Source organism: Cololabis saira, chromosome 10 (assembly GCF_033807715.1).
Source record: "Cololabis saira isolate AMF1-May2022 chromosome 10, fColSai1.1, whole genome shotgun sequence".
Taxonomy (NCBI): domain Eukaryota; kingdom Metazoa; phylum Chordata; class Actinopteri; order Beloniformes; family Belonidae; genus Cololabis; species Cololabis saira.
Window position 1 is genome coordinate 18,178,122 of NC_084596.1, and position 19,884 is coordinate 18,198,005.

At 43.6% G+C, this 19,884-nt stretch overlaps 1 protein-coding gene across 4 annotated transcripts in view; it reads left to right on the forward strand.

Moving 5' to 3' along the window:
- Positions 1–3,153: 3,153 nt before the first annotated feature.
- Positions 3,154–19,884, forward strand: part of kirrel1b (kirre like nephrin family adhesion molecule 1b) — a 106,863-nt gene continuing 90,132 nt past the window's right edge. For all 4 annotated transcript variants that reach the window (XM_061731876.1, XM_061731877.1, XM_061731878.1 and 1 more), the window contains exon 1: positions 3,154–3,526. In XM_061731876.1, the coding sequence (XP_061587860.1) occupies positions 3,481–3,526 (46 nt within the window). In that variant the 5' untranslated portion in view covers positions 3,154–3,480. The remainder of the gene's footprint in view (positions 3,527–19,884) is intronic.

Genomic DNA, 19,884 nt, shown 5'->3' on the forward strand with positions numbered 1-19,884 from the left:
TGGTTGGTTACATGTATAGTGGTCTGACTTTTTTTTTAAATACAAAATATCCTCTACAGTAACAGGAAGATGGATCTAATGTATTTATTTTGTCTCAAACTGAATTTCTCCCTGAGCTACTATAATAATCACCAGGCAGTCTCAGATGAAATAAAAGAGCACATAAACAGATACATTTGGGTTATTTTTCAGTATTTATAATAGAAGAAATGAATGGAATTTCATGGAAATGTTTCAAGATGGTGTCATCAGGAGAAAACAACACAATTGGACCCGGAGAGTCTCAGGTGAGTACGTTGAACTTTTAACAGTTTTCAGAAACTCTTACACATTTAGAAAGTAGTTATGCTGGGGGAGAAAACCTGAATCTTCATACGACATCAAAAAGGAAAGGGGCGCAAGGAAAAAGAGAAAGAGGAGAAAAAGAGAAGAGAGAAATTAAGAAGTTGCAGTAATTAACAGGGGCCTCATCTATAAAGCTTGCTTGCGCAGAAAAAGCGCCTGAAAGTTGCGGAAGCCACCTTCTACGCAAATCCTCGGATCTAAAAAGAAAAAACTAACCGAAAAATCTGCTTATCTTTACGGCAACTAGGACCCTCCCGTAAGAATTTACTTAAGACACGGGGAACTGGCGACGCAGGGTTTGAGGTGGTGAAATGAAGCCAGATTCATGTCATACTCTTAATAATGTCATCACATATCACAAAATATATAAGACTTAAAATAATAAAATAATAAAATAAAATAATATAGCGCTGATCGTGTTCCTCTGTGTGTGAAGCTCAGTCAGTCAGGACTCTGGTGCTGCTGGAGCTGCAGCCGCGGTGCAGGACACGCCGGGAACCTCCTTCACCGCTTTAGGACAGAACAAATGAGGGGCTGCGTTTAGGGAGCCCCACGGAGCCCCTCATTTCTTCCCTAAAGGGACTCAGATTTGTTTTCATATGAGTTTTACGCGCGCGTGAAACCTTTACATGCAGGTGTATGGTGCCTAAATTAGGGTCCCGCGTTAAAACGACGCAGAGCCTACGGCGTAAGGTACGCGCGACGCGCACCTACGCCGTAGGCTCTGCGTTGGTGACGCAGAACCATAAACCCGCCCTGAGCCGCTCTGAGGGGAGACGGGAGAGGAGGAGGAGGAGGGGGGGGGGGGGGGGTGAAGCGGGGCTGCGGGGCCGTTCTCGTATCGCTTTCATACAGTGTCTTGATAATTTGCAATTTAAGGCTGAGCCTACCGTTAGTTTTTAAACTGTAAAAAGTAAGGGGAAAATAAACATTATTTTGAAAAGACGGGGGGACGTGTCCCCCTGTTGCGCCGGGGAACTCACGGCGTTCCGCGCAGCAACGGCGTGCTGCCACTCACTCGCTTTATTTTATACTATTTATTTTTCTACTTTTACTGTGACCACAAAATAATGTGGTTTTCCTGTCCTCCTCCTCATCAACAACATCTAGATCTCAGATCTCAGTGAAATTCAGTGGCACGGTGGCTCGACACGTTCATTCATTCATTCTGAAGCCAAACAGGTTGCGCATGCTCAGCAGGCTCATTCATATGCAAAATGATTCCATTTTCGGTAGAAAGTGGGCGTGTTGAGGGCGGGACACCAGGCGGATTCACGTGCGCAGCCTTCCAGCTGGACTGTGATTTATAAAGAGAACCTTACGTGGAAGTCTGCGTGCACGCGGTTTTATAGATCCAGATTTTTTTTTGCGCCCGGCATTTTCGGCTTTTGAGCGTACGTGCACTTTTAGTATGAATCCTACGTAGTCCATTTTAAATGAGGCCCCAGATCAGTGAGACTTCTTAGTAGTGGTGACTTGCCAATAGAGGGCGCTAGGGCGCCACCCCAACACTCCCCAGAAAAAAGAAAGAAAGAAATACTTTTATATATATATATATATATATATATATATATATATACAATCCTATTTTATCGGACTGCACTTTTTATTTTTATTTTTGTTTTTATTTCTATTTGATCTTTATTTTTAATCTTCTTTCATCTTCTTATCTTTATATGGGTATTTGGTTTTATATATATATATATATATATATATATATATATATATATATATATATATATATATATATATATATATATATATATATATATATATATATATATATACCTGTACTGTAAAATCAATAAATAAATCAAATAAAATCAAATATATAATTTATATCCTAATGTATCCTAATCAAATCCCCATTTGTTTGAATGAGAAGGTGTGTCCAAACTTTTGGTCTGTACTATATATATATATATATATATATATATATATATATATATATATATATATATATATATATATATATATATATATACTTTTTTAAATGGGCAAGATAAATAGTATATAATTAGTGATTAAAGTTTTTTATGTTTACTGATTGGTCACGTGTTTCTTCCCCGGGGCGCAACATGCGCAGTTGCCTCTTGGTGGTTTGATTTACATACCAGCGCCCATGCTACGTCACTGCCCTCTATCACAGGGTGCAGCAGGGTGAGTTTGAGTTTGAGCGGGAGTTGCAGACAGACAGCGGAGGAAAAGGCACAATGGAGAAAGAGAAATTGAATTAAGTGAAGTCACTTAAAAAAAGGGTTGATGTGAAACAGCTTGGAACTGATCAGCTGATCACCTGACCTTATCAATCAGCAGTCCAAAGGCAGAGGGAGGCAATACACACGGTCATTGTCCAGGACCTTTTGTTTTACGACTTCTATCTGAGTTATTATATATATACATCTATAAAGTGCCAAATATTCAGTATTTTAGTAAGGTCGGGCCATTTAAGTTAATAATTATTGGAGTCCATCTGTTAAAGCCTAAATTATGGTTCCGCGTTAAATCGACGCAGAGGCGTACGGCGTAGGCTACGCGGCGACGCGCACCGTACGCCGTAGAGTCTGCGTTGGTGTAACGCGGAACCATAAATCAGCCTTACGGCGCAGTTCTCGCTGCGGCCGCTGCGGCGCCCTCTCCCCCTCTGTGGAGGTCTGAAGCGGAGATTTGGAGCTGGGGGGGTGGAGGTGGTGGTGGTACGAGGGAGGGGGTGTGTGCTACTGATTGTCGGGGGGAGGGGGCGCAGAGAGGCAGCCAGAGACGGAGAGAGAGGGAGAAGAGGGAGAGAGGAATTTGGTAGGCTACTGTTTAAATGGGAACACAGGGCGCATAGAGGAAAAGGGGCACAGACAGAAAACTCCCCCCCTAAAAAAAATTTAAAAAAAAAAGAAAGAAAGAAGAAGTGGAGACAGACCTCTGACGCACAGGAGAGACTGAGAAGTAGTTGAAAGAAGAAGAAAAGAAGCAAAAGGAGAGGAACATAGACGTGGGATTTTCCTCCTTGTAAATGTGTCTTTTTTCACTCTCATGACTCCAAGAGGATTCCGGCTAAATGCACCCGGTCGGGAGGAACTGATGGTGTCCTCTGGGAGAGACAGAGCCGAGGGGAGGAATCTGAATGCGCTCAGCTGAACCATGCCAGCCTTGTGGATCCTAACTTTGGCGATCACTTTGAACCAAGGTGAGTGGCGGCTGAACGCGCCGGGGCCGCCGAGGACGCGAGTGCATGGCGGCACAAAGTTTGTGCCAATGCCAAAACTGTTCCCTCCATCCGGGAGCCCGTGTCGGGTCTCTCTCTGTCTGTGCTGGCACTGGCAGCATAACTACTATTTGAATAGTGTGTGGTGTTTTTTTGTCCCTGGCGCTGCGTCCACGGGCATGCCGCTCTGCGTGCGTAATTGCGTGAAAATGTTGTGGTAGATGCGCGCTACCCTGGACGGTGTGATAATAACACCCTGGCACGGAGACCAGGGGCTGTTCGGGGTCTGCTCTCCGCCGGGTGGGAGACAGGAGAGCCAGACACAGACGCGCGGCGTTAATTTCTCCTAAATTTCACGCACTTGGAGGAGACGCGGAGCATCTGCGCGCGACATTGCTTTTGACGTGACCTTTGAAACGCATGAATGGGTAGATTTTGGTTGACACGGGTGAACGCAGTGGGGTCAACACGAGCGCGCACCCGCTCCACCTTTCCTCTCACACGCACACGCACAGGCACACGCGCACTGCGCATAACCTGCCAGCCGGGGATGATTGATGAGGTGGGGATCCGCCACTCAGCCCGCTCCCTGGGCTTTAACGCGGGTCACACACAATCAATTTTCATGCGCGCAGGCGCCAGAGACGTGCGTGCCTTCAGTCTCTGGGCTGTGTGTTGTAAAAGTGGAGAGGAAAGGCTAAGAGTCCCTCGAGAGGGAAAGTGTGTGTGTGTGTGTGTGTGTGTGTGTGTGTGTGTGTGTGTGTGTGAGAGAGAGAGAGAGAGAGAGAGGTGCATCTTGCGCTTAACATGCAGGTAGAGTCTCTGGGGCGCGTGCACGTGCGCGCCGCCCTGCTGCAAATGGCTCAGATGCCAAAGCAAAATTCATATTTTACCTTAAGGACGGAGACGTATTCAGTGGACTGGAGAAGACTCGCATTACTAATATTAATGCCTCTATTTATCGATCACCTTGATAGATCACCTCTGTCCACGAACACATACACACCTGAGCCGAAGAATGGAGGAGTGTGTGTGTTTGAGGGCAGCCATAGCTTTAAATAAAGACATGATTAATTGAAGTGGCCTGATGTGAACAGTTCAATATACTGCATGTATATACACTCACTCACACACACACGCACTCACACTTGTGTGTGTGTGTGTGTGTACTATATATAGGTGTGTGTGTGTGTACCTGCCTCAGCACCTGGGTCCCTGGTGCCGCAGGCTGCCGGTGTGATGAACCACAGACAATGATCTGCTTCGACAGACAGTCAGAGGAGCTCCCAGGCCGGAGCAGAGCCGGCCCTCGGTGTGGAATAGGAAAGATGGACCACATTACTGCTCATGCTCTCCTCTGGAAGTTTGACACGTATGGTGGTCCTTCCTAAACATATGATTTCAAATTATAAAACAGTCTAAGTCCCAAGTCCCAGTCTAAGTTCCAAGGATTTAGCTCAGTGAGGTGAAGAGCACAGAGAAACGGGGGATATACCAGTAAATGGGATGGATTTCTTAGTTTCTTTTTTAATGTCAGGGGTGCAGAAGATGGACCACATCCAGGAAACCAAGGAGGCAGGGGTGACCAATCGAAGTGCTATAACTATAGCTAAAAGTGCTGCTAATGCAGGATAGCCACAACCAAACACCAAATACCAGTGGAGTGAGAAATGAATACCCAAACTTGGCTCCATATCTGCAGATTTCTTTTGGCCCGCATTTGGCTTTGACTGATGATGTTGACTCAAGGTGGGTGTGTCTGCCTAACTCAGACACATTTTCACCAAACCTGGACCAATTCTCCATTTGCTTTGGGCCGCTTGGGCCACATCTGGCCTCAACAACAATTGTTGTATCAAATGTCAGGACTAGAGTATAAGATCTGGCCCTCATCTGGTTTATACAGTTCATGCAGAAACCCAAGTTCGGCCAAGTTCGTGAACTTTGGCACACGTCGGGACCACTTAGCATTTGCCAGAACAATGGAGGAAGCAAGACAGGATATAGAAGTCCACACTTTCAACCCAATCTGACTGTTTCTGACTTCAAATGTGACTTAAATTTGATTTGTTTGTAGTGTTTCGGACTTGGGTCCAAAACACTACAATTTACGTACGACACGTACCCAACGCCACACAAATAACGACTAAGTTCAGCAGATTGATGGGAGTAACCACTAAGAACATTAGCAAGGACTTGCAGATCGCAACTGATGCCTTGCCACATACAATGTTAAAATGTTAAAACCATTATTCAGAAAGATCAGATTGTGATCAAATATGTTAAAAATCGGATTTGGGCCGACATTGTGAACACAGACATGACAAACACTCAAGGGAGTCATGAGACACAGGTAACGACAATCAAACCAGTGAATGCACTCATCAAAATAAAATAGGAAATCAGTCTGGATGCAACACAGACACCCCAGGACTAAAGCTTTCCGCTGAACCGAACAAGATTCGGTTAAACTCACAATCAAGTCTGAAGGTCGAGATGTGTTCAGCCAGCAGGAATATTTGAATAGTTTCAAGAAAAAGTTCCCCTTCGTGTATTGTGTCCTCACAGCTGGAACTAAGGCCGACTGGAGTTCATGGAAATCTTTTTATCTCCTGGCTCCGAGTAGAAGCTTTCCCAACACAAGGAAGAACGATCGTGATGGGACTTCACTGGGATTGGTCCAAACGACTTACTGTAAATGGTCAGACATATTGGAGCTGCCAGTAAAAAAAAAAAACTAAAAGGGAAAACTTGTAAACATCTGTGAGAGGTCCCCTGTATGAAGTCAGTATCTAAACACTGAGTTGAAACAGTTGATGGTGGCATTAAGACCCGTCCTCTACATGTCAGCTGGTCGTTAGATCCCTGCAGTGTGAATGCAGGCAGAGAAAACCCCTTCAAAGGCATGCTATCTTTTGAGTATCGAACTAAACAAACAACACAGAGCGAAAGGGGAAAAGAAGAAGGGGGAGAGCAGGGCAGAAAAAACTAAATGAGAGATGGTTAGCACCGAGCAATGTGGAAGCAGGGAAAAGAAAGTAATACACAGGACAGAATGAGACAACTGAGTAGGAGAGAAAACCCAGACCAAAGAGAAACCTGAGCGGAACGAAGCAGAACAACAGACTGAACGGCGGAGAACAGAGCGGGACACGGACAGAGCAGAACAGAGCAGAACAGAGCAGAACAGAGCAGAACAGAGCAGAGCAGCGGCGTCTCCTGCTGAGCCAGTGTAAGCCTGTAAATGTGATCAGCGTGAATCCGTCCCTTACATGCAGCAGCTGCAGCCTAATGTGTGTTTAGCCTGTTTGGACTCTTCCAGGTGTCTGCTGCTGACGGCTCAGACAGCCTCTCTCCGAGCAGCCTGATTTACTGCTCGGTCCAGTGGTGTGCCGGGCTTCCTCACACACACCGACTACATCTCTGCGTGGTTGACCGCGCATCTGTGGCCCCCTGTAATTACCATTCGACCCAGTATGTGAGTCTGATGTTGCGAGTTGCCACTGTGCTGCCAGAACCGGCCGGGCCACAGGCAAAGAGGCTCGTTTCTCCGAGTCGATTCTTGAACTGCTATTTTGCTTGAGCCGAACATTTTTGCAGCCTGATCATGCAAGCGAGGCAAGAAAAGCAATTCTTGCACTGCAAGCACCTGTCTCATCTCTCTCTCCCTCTCTCTTCCAACACATACGCGCATATACATTTTCTCTTTCTCCTATTTTCTGCCCCCTCCTCCTCCCACTCCTTTCTCCCATCACGGGAACTGAGAAGAGGCTCAGATGTAAAGAGACAGGCCAAAAGACAGAGAGATGGAGGCAGAGAGAGACGAAGAAAGGAAGAGACAGCGGGGCTCAGTCTTAATCTGTTGACAAGAGGGGATGTTTGAGGATAAACAGAGCACCAGAGCAGGAGGCAAAGAGAGTGAAAAAGAAATGCCTGATTGGCTTCAGAGCCGGCTTCAACGGCAGCTCGGCTGGACCATCAATGTTTGATGGTTCATATCAACCAAAGATTTACAGCTAAATGGATCTCCAGGGGTATGAAAGGATGCTCAGGAAGGTTTCTGCAGTAGAAGCTGCTCCTGTATGTCAGAGGAACCCGACCTGAATGTTTCACCTTCGGGTCAAAATACTGATCGTGTGTTGACTCTCTGAGATGTGACTCTCTATTTGGCACGAACAGTTCTCTGTCAAAGCCTACAGTTTCTCTTCTCTGTATCACCTTTGCTTGTCCTCTTGCGTCAGAATTGACAAACTGTAGCTGATCTGTAAATCGACGTTTTAAACAGGGATTGTTTTCACAGTTGTGTTTGCACCTTCTGAAGCTGTAGTCCCTAGTTTACTTTATTACGACTTGTTCACCCCCTACAATATAATCGCAGCGAGACTGCAAAGGCCTTCAGCAAGATGGGAAAAAAAGAAAAAGCTAAAGTTGCTCCACTTTTGCTGCAACATCATTTGCTGTTATGAGGATGCTGCTGCTTTCTGCCAATTGCATATACGCGCAAGCACATCTAGATCTGTTCCCACATATTTATTTCTGATGCAAAATTTCTGTAAAAAAACAAAACTGTTTGACATCAGCTGTGTTATGATCTTAATTATATGAAACACATTTCAGATGTATACAAGGAGACAACAACATGACATGAACTGTCAGCTTTGGGATCCCTTTTGTGCTGTGCCACATGTTCACAACCATTTGCTTGTGCTGTAGTACGATTAGCAGAAACAAGACAGCGACCGTACTCAGAGCTTCTACGGTCTGAAACCTCAGAGATTCTCTTGAATTGCTCCACAAAACACTTACAGCCTTGTCAGCAGACCAGATGTAAAGGGTCGGGTTAAGCACTTATTTGCCAAAATGGTGAATACGTGGAGGAAAAATAAAGCCTAAAGAAAATGTTGCACTCCTGCAACTATACCATGTAGAAAAGCCACTTAACATGTTCTTCTCTTTGGGGATCTTTTTTAGTAACACTGATGGGGATTTCTTGCACAGGCAGCCCCAAAATGAATCAAGCCCAAAAACTGGCCATTAGTGCCACGCCGTACTTATCTCTCCATAAAAGCAAGTATATAAGGTTCAGCGACTCCAATGCATTAATTGGATGGTTTAAAAAAAAGTAAGAATATATATATATATAATGTCTGTCCATTAAAAAAGAAAAAAAAGAAAGAAATCCTCCGGCAAGAGAGCAAAACCCATAGGCATAAATCTCAGGGGAGATTAACTATACGACTATATTGTTTTAAATATGTTGTATAATATATTAGCTGTAATATAATTTGAAAGTATTTGGGCTAATTAGAGATGTTAAAAGAGTCCTTTATTATTAAAAAATAAATAAAAATAAAAAACACATGGAAGGTTGCGCTGATGCATTTGAGGTCCCTCAAAAGTGAGATTTTGGAAATCGGTATTCCTCAACTGTAGATATTCAAAGTGGTACAAAGTGCTATGAACAACAATGTCTTATCCACAAATATAGAGTTTGCCAGGGAAGGCAATGCTCCCGCTCTTTATGCTCCCGTACGTATGTAAAAAGCGAAGTCTGCTTCAAGCGCCGTCACAAGCCGCCGCCTTCGTTATTCCATGCTTATGTTATGATGCCATGGTTGTAAGTCAGTTCATCCACTAGTGTGCTGAGTTCAGAGTTCACTTGACGTCAGTTTCAGACACCGATTAGTGGCAGAAATGCACGACAAGTTTTTGCAACTGCTCAAAAACACCAGAAAAAAAAGACAAAGAAGAAGCAGTTTCAGCAAACATGGCAACAGTGGAAAAGATCGTGATAATGCAAGCTTTTGGAAAGAGATATGAAAAGAGCCAGTGGCGGCCTGTTTGACCATTAAATAAATGAGGGTGTGTTGATGGCAAATTCCTATTCTTCTTTGGTTTGTTCCCTTTCCTGGTCACATTGTTAGCTACACTGCTCAACGCTTTCTGGTGGTGTTGCTTTGTTTGCTGCGTCAAGCAATGGATCCGTCCTGAAAACAGACCAAATCAAGCGTGTAAACAGCGTAGGAGATAGACGAAAGGGTTCGTCCGTCTGTGCATCCATCTCCTGCGTCGTGCATAAATGGATATTAGCTATATACGAACTACAGCATTTTGCTGCTTTCCAGTCTGGAAATCTGAGTTCCTTGAGTTCAGTGACTACATCAGATCAACATTACATTTGTCATTTCATCAAGACTGCACTTTGTCTTTCAGAGCTTTCCACTTATTTTGAGTGGTATTATATATAAGAAGAAACAAAAGCCAGATTCTTGTGATCAAACACTCCACTTGATGAAAACAATGAGATGAATATTTTTGTGAAGTAACTTTTTGAACCTCTGCAACCTCTGTCCGACATTTCTCCCTGCACGTGTGTGTTTGTGTGTCGTACTACATCTCAAAGCTCTTCAGTACTTGACGTAGTGTATCTGACATCTTTATGATTGAAAAAGTGTAATCTGTGATGACGAGATGGGAATTTAAATGAAAAATAATACAATAACCACTACAATTAGTCTTCGCCTGATTCATGCCGATGCCCCTGCACTCCGCTGAAAGCACGGGGGTCAAGTTCGTCTGGCTAACTGTCATCTTATCATGTGAGCGGGAGAGTGAAAGATCGAAGAGTATGCGGAGTCTAACGGAGGACATCGACCTGTATTAGGACTGACACCCGTCAATCTCGCTGATATGTCAGCCTGAATGAGAGAGGACTAGTGGACTTGCAGGGAAATGAGGAGGAGGTCAGGCTCTGGGGGGGGTGATAGATGAGGAAGAAGTCAATCTGAGCGAAGAGGAGGAGTGTGTAAATACGTTTGGAGTAAATGACAACAATAAAAGAGAGGTAGAAGTGAAAAGAGAGAACAAGAAAAGTGGGATTTGCAGGGATATGAAAGAGGTTCAGGGTTGAGGATGAGGGACACAAGCATGAATGGATAGAGGAAAAAAGAGGAGAGAAGGAAGGAAAAGTGGAGCTGGAAATGGGATCTCAATACATTCGAGGAGTGGAGCAGGAGAGTGGAGAGATAGATCAAGCGGGAGACCAAAAGTGGGAAAGGATGGGGAGAAATTTTCAGGGAAGAGAGAGAGTTGGAGGAACGACACCAATAAAAGGGGAGCGAGAGAAGAAAGAAGAAGCCAGATGCAGTATTGTGGAAGGAAATAGGAGGACTGGGAGCTCTCAGGTTTGAAGGAGGAGAAGAATAGGGTTGGGGAGCAGAGATTTATGTTTGGAAAGAGTTGCAGCGAGGGAGCAGAGGGAAACAGCCAGGCCTATTATAGATGGTGCTCCCTTGGGAGAGAAGGGCCTGGAATTTTCTAGACATTTCCAGCATATTTCACCATCGTTCCGAGCAGCACGCTGCATTGCACAAAGCGCCGCCCTCAACCCGAGTCCTCAGCCCTCCAAGAATAAATGAAGTGGGTCTCCTTTCCCTTCAATGAAAGTGATAAAAGGCTGGAAGTAAACCTTCTCAGGTTTTTTTTGTTTTGTTTTTGTTTCTTGGAGGGGAAAGACAAAAAACGAACGGGCCACACTCTCCAAGGAAAGCTTTCAAAATAGACAGACATCAAGAATAAAAGCAGCAAAAAGCATGAAAGGGGCTTCCTTTTATGCAAGGAGAAATGTCAGTGAGAGAAGGGCTGTGATATCAAACGAGCGGTGCGTGGAGGTGGTTTATGTTTATGCTTTTCTCCGTGTCTCTTTGCTTCTTTGTCTGCCTGCGTTTTCTCTCGTTCACCGTCTGAAACGCTCGCGTGGTGGTGAGAGAGAACAATTGAATGGGCCTCCCACGTAAAATCCATTCAGAGACATCTTGAGGAATAAGAATGAGAAATTGTCCGGCGGATTGAATTAAATCAATCTGATCCATTACAAGATCGCTATCTCAAGGTTTTCCCTTTTGTCTTTGGCCCGGATTATGCATGCTGCTGTGAAAGTGTGTGTGTGGTTGTACCTTATCTACCGCTGTAGTGCAGTTTTCCATCCAATCATTGGAACAATTACTCATTGAAGTGAGTGCTTGATTGACGGGTTGCGCACATCTCACGATTACATTTTTCCTAATTAAACGGAAGGTATTGTACTCAATGCATTCACTTAACTGCACTTCAAGAACCTCTCCATCTCTCCCCCTCTTTTCTCAAAGACACTTAAAGGAGTACAATCCTTTTATTTTTTTCAGTGAATTGTGTGGCCTTTGAGGCCTCAGAAAACTATCAACTCATTCATGCCACCTAAAAATATAGGATATCTACGCCTGGCAAGCATGTATTATGAACATTGCGGACTCTGTTGAATATAAAATGAGTGTTTGATTCTTCTTTCAAAATAAAGGGAGTGCAGGTAAGGCTGGGGGTGTTGGTGGGGGAAAAAAGGTTGTCTCCTGATGTAGCAACAGAATATTATCCAGTTCAGTTTGGCGGTTCTGTAATGCATTTGTTACAAGGCAAAACAAGCACTTCAAAGACACACTCCTACAAGCAATTAGAGATGTTAAAGTTGTATAGATTTGATCTAAAAGTAGGTAGATCCTGTGTCATAGCAGATTAGAGACATAAAAAGTAACAGAACTGAAAACGGGCTGGAGGATAAAAAGCACCAAACAGACGAAACACCATAAAAGCTGAACAGGTGAAGAATATGAGGTTTTCAGAGCGATGAGACAGAGGTCACACAGTTTGTCGCAGGTCAAAAACAACCCTTATCACACGATAGTAGAAAAAATTCCTTTTTTGCTCCTACTCAGTGCTCAAATGTAGTAAATTTTAAAAGATTAACTAAATGTTTGCTGCAACAGAATTTTTCATATGATTGTCATGAATGACAAAGCTCTAATTTCTTCTCCCGTAATCTTTACTCCTGCGAACATGAGGAAATACAGAATAAATGAACAAAATTTAGGAGGTACTCTTTTTTTTTATTTCATGGCGTAAAAGCTAGCATATGCAAATGCATTTTGTCATTCAAAAACCCAAATAATTATGAGTAAATGTCCCAATACTTCAAGCTTTTAATTATGCTTCTACTCAAGAGATTTGTTAATCACAGCTATCACAAATCCACCATAATATAAAACAAAAAGAAATCCAATTTTTCAACCTTTAGTAAATGTGTGGTCATGAAAAAAAGACCTTTTCCGTATACTTGAGACTGTTTGTGTTTGCCCTTTAAGTCACAACCAGATCAAAGCCTTCATGTTAATGTAACCCCAGTACTTTGTTTACATGTGTTAGCATGTCGCGCAGGCGGGGCTCTGTGACATCACACTCCCAGCTCAGAGCAGAACTATCCATCCCGTATTTATGTCCCCCTTACTCCACATACTTCTGCACTTAGTATACCTCTGAAGTGGGCAGCACAAAACTGTAGCATCATCTGAAAAGAGGCACCTCCTGTGGAGGAGGAGCCACGTCCTGCCTGACCCCGCCCCCTAAAACCATCTGCTTTGAACAGTGTCGTACAGACATGGTTGAAAACAAAGCTTTCACCCTGGATCGCTGTGATATTTCAGCCAAAGCACGTCACACACATTTCAACGAGAAAGGTCAAGGTTTGAAAACAGGTGGATATATGTTTCCTTCAACAAATAACAAGACAGTAAAGTCTTAAGTCTAAGTAAAGTCTTAAACACATGTCTGATGATTGAGAGCCAGGTGACTATCGCCCTCCACCTTCTTTGGTACTTGTCGATAAACAACCACCGTAGGCCATGCGTCTGCTGCTCGTATTGGTGCCACAGTTACTGCAGCCCATATGAGACAGTACATCAATTCACTGATGGTGAATAGAAGCACTGAAAAGTGACACGCAGGGCTATGAACCATCCATCAACACATGGAAGTTCAGAAGGAGAATGTGCTGGTGTGTAACATTGCAGTTACCAGTTCCACATTTAATTCAGCTGATATTCTGTAGAAATGTGCGTATCTGTCATTGTGGGAGTTACCGGCAATCAGCACCTTCCTCATAGACTCAATATCAGTCACTTATTGAAAGTGACTGACAAGTGGAAAAACACTTGTGGTGGACAACATAGGGATAGTAATTTTTGCCTACCGGTACCATTTTTCCTCTTCAACTAAACTTCAACTTCACTCTTAACCTGCAGTAATGATCCTACAATAAAAGTGGCCTTAAATGCAAAATATTATGTATACAATTTCAAACTAAAGTATTTCTGTATGAAACATGTCCCCACATCTGCATGTACCAGGCAGCTATTCAGTTCTGTTAATGTTGCAATGTGCTGGTTCTGCTGAGAGAAAATGGGTGATATTTTTATATCAAATACCCTTATTAAAGACTTTCAATCTTTCCAACGCAACAGACAATCTGTAAATTCAATATTTTGCATTTTCATATATTTCCCACTGTTCCAAATGTATTTCCCTTATCAGAAACTAAATTTGTGTAACCAAATGAGTCAGTCGCATGGTTACCGCATTAGTTCTTTCTGAAGTCTCAATAAAGCCTCCCTCCATCCCTTTCATGCCTTTTCCTTTTTGAGGATTTTAAACTGTGATAAAAAAGAAGCAGAAGCCATTTAAAGATGGAGATGGACAACGTGATTATGGATGATGAAAGCTGGTATCCATCACCACCCACTCTGTTTATGTTTCCGTCCTCCCTCCGCCTGTCTGTCTGCCTGTTCCTCCCTTCTCCCCACTTGTGTTTTAATGTAAGTCGATAACTATCAGGGGCTGATAACGCCCGGGCTCCTCTCGACTCAGCGAGGCTCGATGAGGCAAGGGAAGAGGAAGGCGAGAGGGGGGTGGGGGGCAGGTGGCGGGGTGGGTGTTGTTGGGTGGGGGTGGGGGGCGGGGTGACACTATCTGGCCTTGGTGAAGCCCGTTACACTTGGGTGCAGAGGAGATAAGCCAGCAGCTGTAAGTGGTGGCAGCAACTGGGGGGGGGGGGGGGGGGGTGTAACGTCACCGTGCTTGTCTCTCATCCCTGTGGCCATAAATGAATTTATGGTGACACAGGTGAAGTATACGTGAGTGAGATTTGTCATTGTTCTAAGAATATTAGATTATGGAATTTATTATCTTTTTTTTTAAAGTCTTTTAAAGTCTGTCTGCATTTTTGGGGTGAAACGCACTTAATAGCTGTCATCACTGTTTGTCAAAGGGTATCTCTGAACAATAGTTTTACTTGTTGCTGGAGGAAAAATACAGGTGTTATTAGTAATAAAGATAAGATAACTGTTCAGGCATAACTGTGTCGCAGTGAGTCAACAAGGGGATAGAAAGTGAGGCAGCTAATTGAAATTCTGTTACAGCTGATTTTAATATTCATACCTGTGTTTTTCTTTCCTCTGCGATCTGTCATAATGTCTCCTATTAAAACGACCTCATGCGCACCGTGAAGATGTAATAACGGGAAGGATGCATGACGTTCAGATCCACAACAAACAACGAGGGCCAAAGGAAAATAAAAGAGAAGGTCTGTTTGCTCGTGATTGAGGCGAGGGGTGAGCGGGAGGTTGGCGTGATGGGGCGAGGGAAGAGAGTGGAGAGGAAGCGAGGGAGGTTGGGGGAGTGAGAGAAAAAAGATAATTTCTTAGCTCCTCTTTTAAATGAGTCTGTTTCTATAGCAACCATCCAACCAGCCACTGGAGAGAGAGAGAGGGGAAAGTGGGGGTGCACCAGAGAGAGAGAGAAAGAGGAAAGGAAAAAGAGAGAAAAAACATGAGAGTTGCCATAGCAACGTAGAAAAAAGAACTTGGAGAAACTTTAAATATAGATATTAGGAGAAAAGGTAAAATGAGACGGAAGAGAAGGAAAAGAGGACGAGACCGTCTTTGGATGACCAAAGTTTCCGTTTCCGTTTCAACGTTGCTCAGTGGAAAATCAAATCACTTCACCTTCAGCAAAGTGGGAAGAGTTTATGAGGATCTCCAGACTTCAGAACATAGTATTTTTTTTGTTGCAGAAACGGTGTCGGGTCGGCCTCATGGTGCATCTGCCTCAATGATAACGGCAACAGTTGACCTACTTTGGTTGAAAAAGATTTTGCACCAATTTACTAGGAATTTGGCAGCTGTTGTCCAACATTCTCAAGTGGTGGGAACTAAATAAGAAGACTGTCTAACTGTCACATGACCAAAGACAGCCTGACAGTTCTGAAATTCAGGACGATCATCTTCCCGGGTCACTGCTGCTGCAACCCAAACTAAAGATAGGGGTGCAGTATGAGCTACAAATGGTGCGAACACACACACAAAAAAAATGGCACGTTCCACTCACCGTAACGTCTGACGGCAAGTCTGCAGATACTTTGCCGGGGTTTGCCCCAAGGAGCCGGGAGCCAAAGCTAACTCTGATTGACATACGGTGAGCGACACGTGTCCCCATCAGCTTCTCCACCAACATGGCTGTGCCAAGCACATTGTTTTATACAGTTTACGATGAGGCCCTGTGCTTATTGGGAAAACCAAGTTTAGCTGCAGAAATCTACTTCGTACGACATATCCGGCAGCTGCTATCAGAACTCGACCCAGGCGCACAGCAGAACATGCAGTTTTTGCTTTCACTCACTTTCCTTTAAAGGTATTGTGAGATGAAAAACAAATTTTTCTTGATTTTTTGTGTTTTGTTGGGTGTCTTGACATCAATTACACCCAAAAAACAACGAACTTTTAACATTCAGTGTATTGTGTGCTTTCTGGGATTTTCCGCATAACTATGCAAAAACGGCGCATGTGGTTTGGTGGCGGGCCGTTACGTATAAACCCGCTAAATCACCGCCCCCTCCACCCAGCTCCCTGCCTCCTCTCCTCTCCAGTGCACCATAAAGGCTGATTTATGGTTCCACGTTACACCGACGCAGAGCCTACGGAGCGTAGGGTTACGCGGCGACGCGCACCGTACGCTGAACCCTACGGCGTAGGCTCTGCGGCGATTTAACGCGGAACCATAAATCAAGCTTAACACGGAGCTGTTTAGAACCTCTTTTGTTCTCATCACCGGGAGGACAACTGCTAAGAAGACCCGCGGCCACTGACTGGACTTAAGATAAGGGGACAGTGCTGCTTGCATGCCTTTATTTTTATGATTGTTTGCTGTGGTTCGCCGTGCTGCTTTTCCGTGCATGCTTCGCCTGTCGCTCCCGGCTTAACTCTCCGACGCCGCTGTGAGCGTATGGCTGGAGGAGGAGGAGGTTTGGAGGAGGAGCGGAGCAATGATTGACAGGAAAGGGGGAAAAGGAAGCGTTTTTCACGGCGCAAAAAAACACTGTCATAAAAAGCCAGGAATGGAGTACTAGAGTGAAGTTTTTCTTGTTACACTCTTTTAGACACATTTGAGGGATGTTGGCCAAGACTTTTAATAGTGTTAAAAGCATGTTAAAAATGATGTCACAATACCTTTAATCATTGATTTACACGTTACAAGTTACTCGGCCTGGTAGCCTTTAGGTTAGTATTGTCGCCTCACAGCCAATTGGCGGTTCGAAATCGGCCGTAGTGTGAGTGTGCGTGTGGTTCTTTGTTTATATGTGGCTCTGTGATGGACTGGCTACCTGTCCAGGGTGGACCCCTGCCTTTGGCCTGAAGAGAGCTGGGATAGGCTCCAGCAGACCCCCGTGACCCTGAATAGAGTCGGGTGAGGAAGGTTGAGGGGAAAATTTGTCATTTTTCATTTTCAAATATCAGCTGCTAATTCATTTGAAGGGATATGTTATTATTTTTAATGTCCTTGTAGTCTCTCTGCCCTGCTGTTGGCATAAATCCTCCAAAGTAACGTTGGACTCCAAAATAACACATCAAAAATATTGTAAATATCTAATCTCCTTGTTGAGTGACATCTTTAGTAGTCTTCCGCTTGTTCCTCTTGTCGTGTTTCTTTGTCCAGGTTTGTAATCACATACACATATACTTCAGGACAACAGTGTCGTGAAAACAACTTAACTTCAAATCTTTCGGTGGGATGCTCTGAGCTAAAAGTGCAAAAGTTCCTTTGCACCGCTTTAAAGTTGAGCCATGAATGGCAATAATCATTACAAACAACACGGCTGAAATAAAAGAAAAACAAAACATGGCTTAAGTTTTTTAAAGCTGGGAAAACATAGTAAGAGTTTTGCAAGAGACACTCCAGCCATGTGTACGTTTTGTCGGGCGATGAACAAAAAGCTCTTAGGGGAAAAACAAGGTCTGTCTTCAGGATTATGTCCCGTTTTACTTTGAAAGTCTGGGAAGGTTGATGCACCGAGTTTGATGAAACATAAAAAATTACTAGTGGACATCCATCATAGCCTATGGTTCAGATAATATAATCTCACGATCCATAAAGGGACCGGCCTGGATCAGATTGATTGTCACATGCAGACGTGCCCTTGAGCACAAGACTAAACCCCTGCATTGCCTGCACTGCCAGAGCCACCGAGGGGTCACCAGTGATTGTTTTATAGCGCCGGTACGTAGCCCAGGACTGGCGCTATGTGTGTCACAAATTTGTTTGCATTTTAAAACCTACTCATTATTCACCACACAATGATCCCTTGCAATGACCCCTAAAAAGAGAAAATGCCAAAATATGTTGCTTGCTTTGCTTTACAATCTACAGGACATAGTTTAAAAGGTCCGCATCACAAAGTATAACTTACACTGAGGTTAGGATTGCTGGCATCTAAAAAGGGTTGAACATCATTTCTGTGTTTCTGAGAAAAGTTAAGGGCTTTTTTATTTGGTATTTTACAGTTTAAAGAGTTACAATGCTCAAACAGCCAACGTTTGTTCTTTTCTTCCATCAAATAATGCGGTTAGAGTTCTTTTTAAGTTCCTTTCTGTTACTCAGCCTGGTTGTGTCAAAGGTGCCCTTCACCATTTCCAACTCCCCATGCATGTCTTCTTCTTTTTTACAAGTGGAAATTGAGCTTTAAAGAGCTGCCAGTCTACAGCTTTTATTTAGTGATGTGTAATAGTGATTGTAAAAAGATTTAGCCGCAACCAGTGAGCAGGCCGCTTGAGACCCTGGTCTTGCAGATATGTTGTGCGGTTTGGTCACACTGGACTTACCTTAAGTCCAAGTTTTAATTCTGAAACCAACCCATCTATTTTAAAAGAACATTAAAAACAGTAAATAAAAAGTTGGAAAAAATTAAATCAGAATCCCTTACACTACTTGTCTCAGAAAAAAAGGGTAGCTCTTCTGCTGCAGCGATAACGACAGAGAGAGTTAGGTATTATGGATGGAGCGCGGCGCTCGCCGAGAGGTGTGAGCTGCAGTGATAACAGCTCTGGGTATATGGCTGCTTCCCCGATTGTCCATTCTTAGCTCTTGACCACATATGACCTCCCTCTCCATGTCGAGCTAGCAACGAGAACCGCGGAGAGAGCGAGAGAGAGCAAGGGAGAGGATTGATTGAGAGTCCCAGAGTTCAGACAGCTCTGAACACAAAGGCCACGATCTGTTTCCCCGAAAGCACCGAAGCTACATGGTGATCCGAAATTGGAGGCGACATGGGTCATGTGGGGAAAGAGAATCCATATTCGTCATCCTGCACACTGCCAGGAAAGAAACTGGAATATTACTGTGCATATGAAATGTACAAGATCTCATACACATTTGAAGGAAATGATGTGGAAATAACAAGAAAAGAGGGAATGGGGAAATGTATAGGGGACATCAGTTGTTAGAATGCGCATTTCTCACTATTTAGAAAATAGTATTACAATAAAATGAATAAGCTGTTATTTCTGCATGGATATTTGTACATTGGTGTACTGGGTAAAACTTTTAGCTAATAGATATTATATATAAATTTTTTTAATTATTACATTGAAAATCAGAACGGCTGTTCTGTTACAGTACCTAAATCTGTCTATTAAACTTTTATGGGCTAGAAGAATAAAGTTACTCAAGAAGCATCAAAAACTGCACTACTTTAACTGGCCACCAGAGGCTGGCTCCAAAAACGAGCAATTTCCCAGAAGACCCCGTGTTCACATTCCCAACTTTACAGAAGAAATAAAGGTGTCTGTTCATAAAAAAGCCTTTGATCCTTGAGAGGATGAGTTAAGTTTTATACAACCTACCTTTTTAAAGAATTTCTACGTTCAAGTATCAGTGTTGGAGTAACGCTTTACAGTAATTTATTACATTTAGGCAGTGACGGAGTAATATAACCCGTTACTCGCTATATTTTGGTAGAGTTATTACAGTTACTGAGTCTGGTAACGCGTTACAATCCCATCTGTCACACTGGCTTGAATTAACACACTACGCAACAGCCGTAAATTACGGAGCCAGGCGAGGGCCAGTGGGTAACAAAATATAAACCAGATGAAAATCCTTGTGCATGGTTAACCTACAGTAATTGCCCTCTCAATTTTGTAATC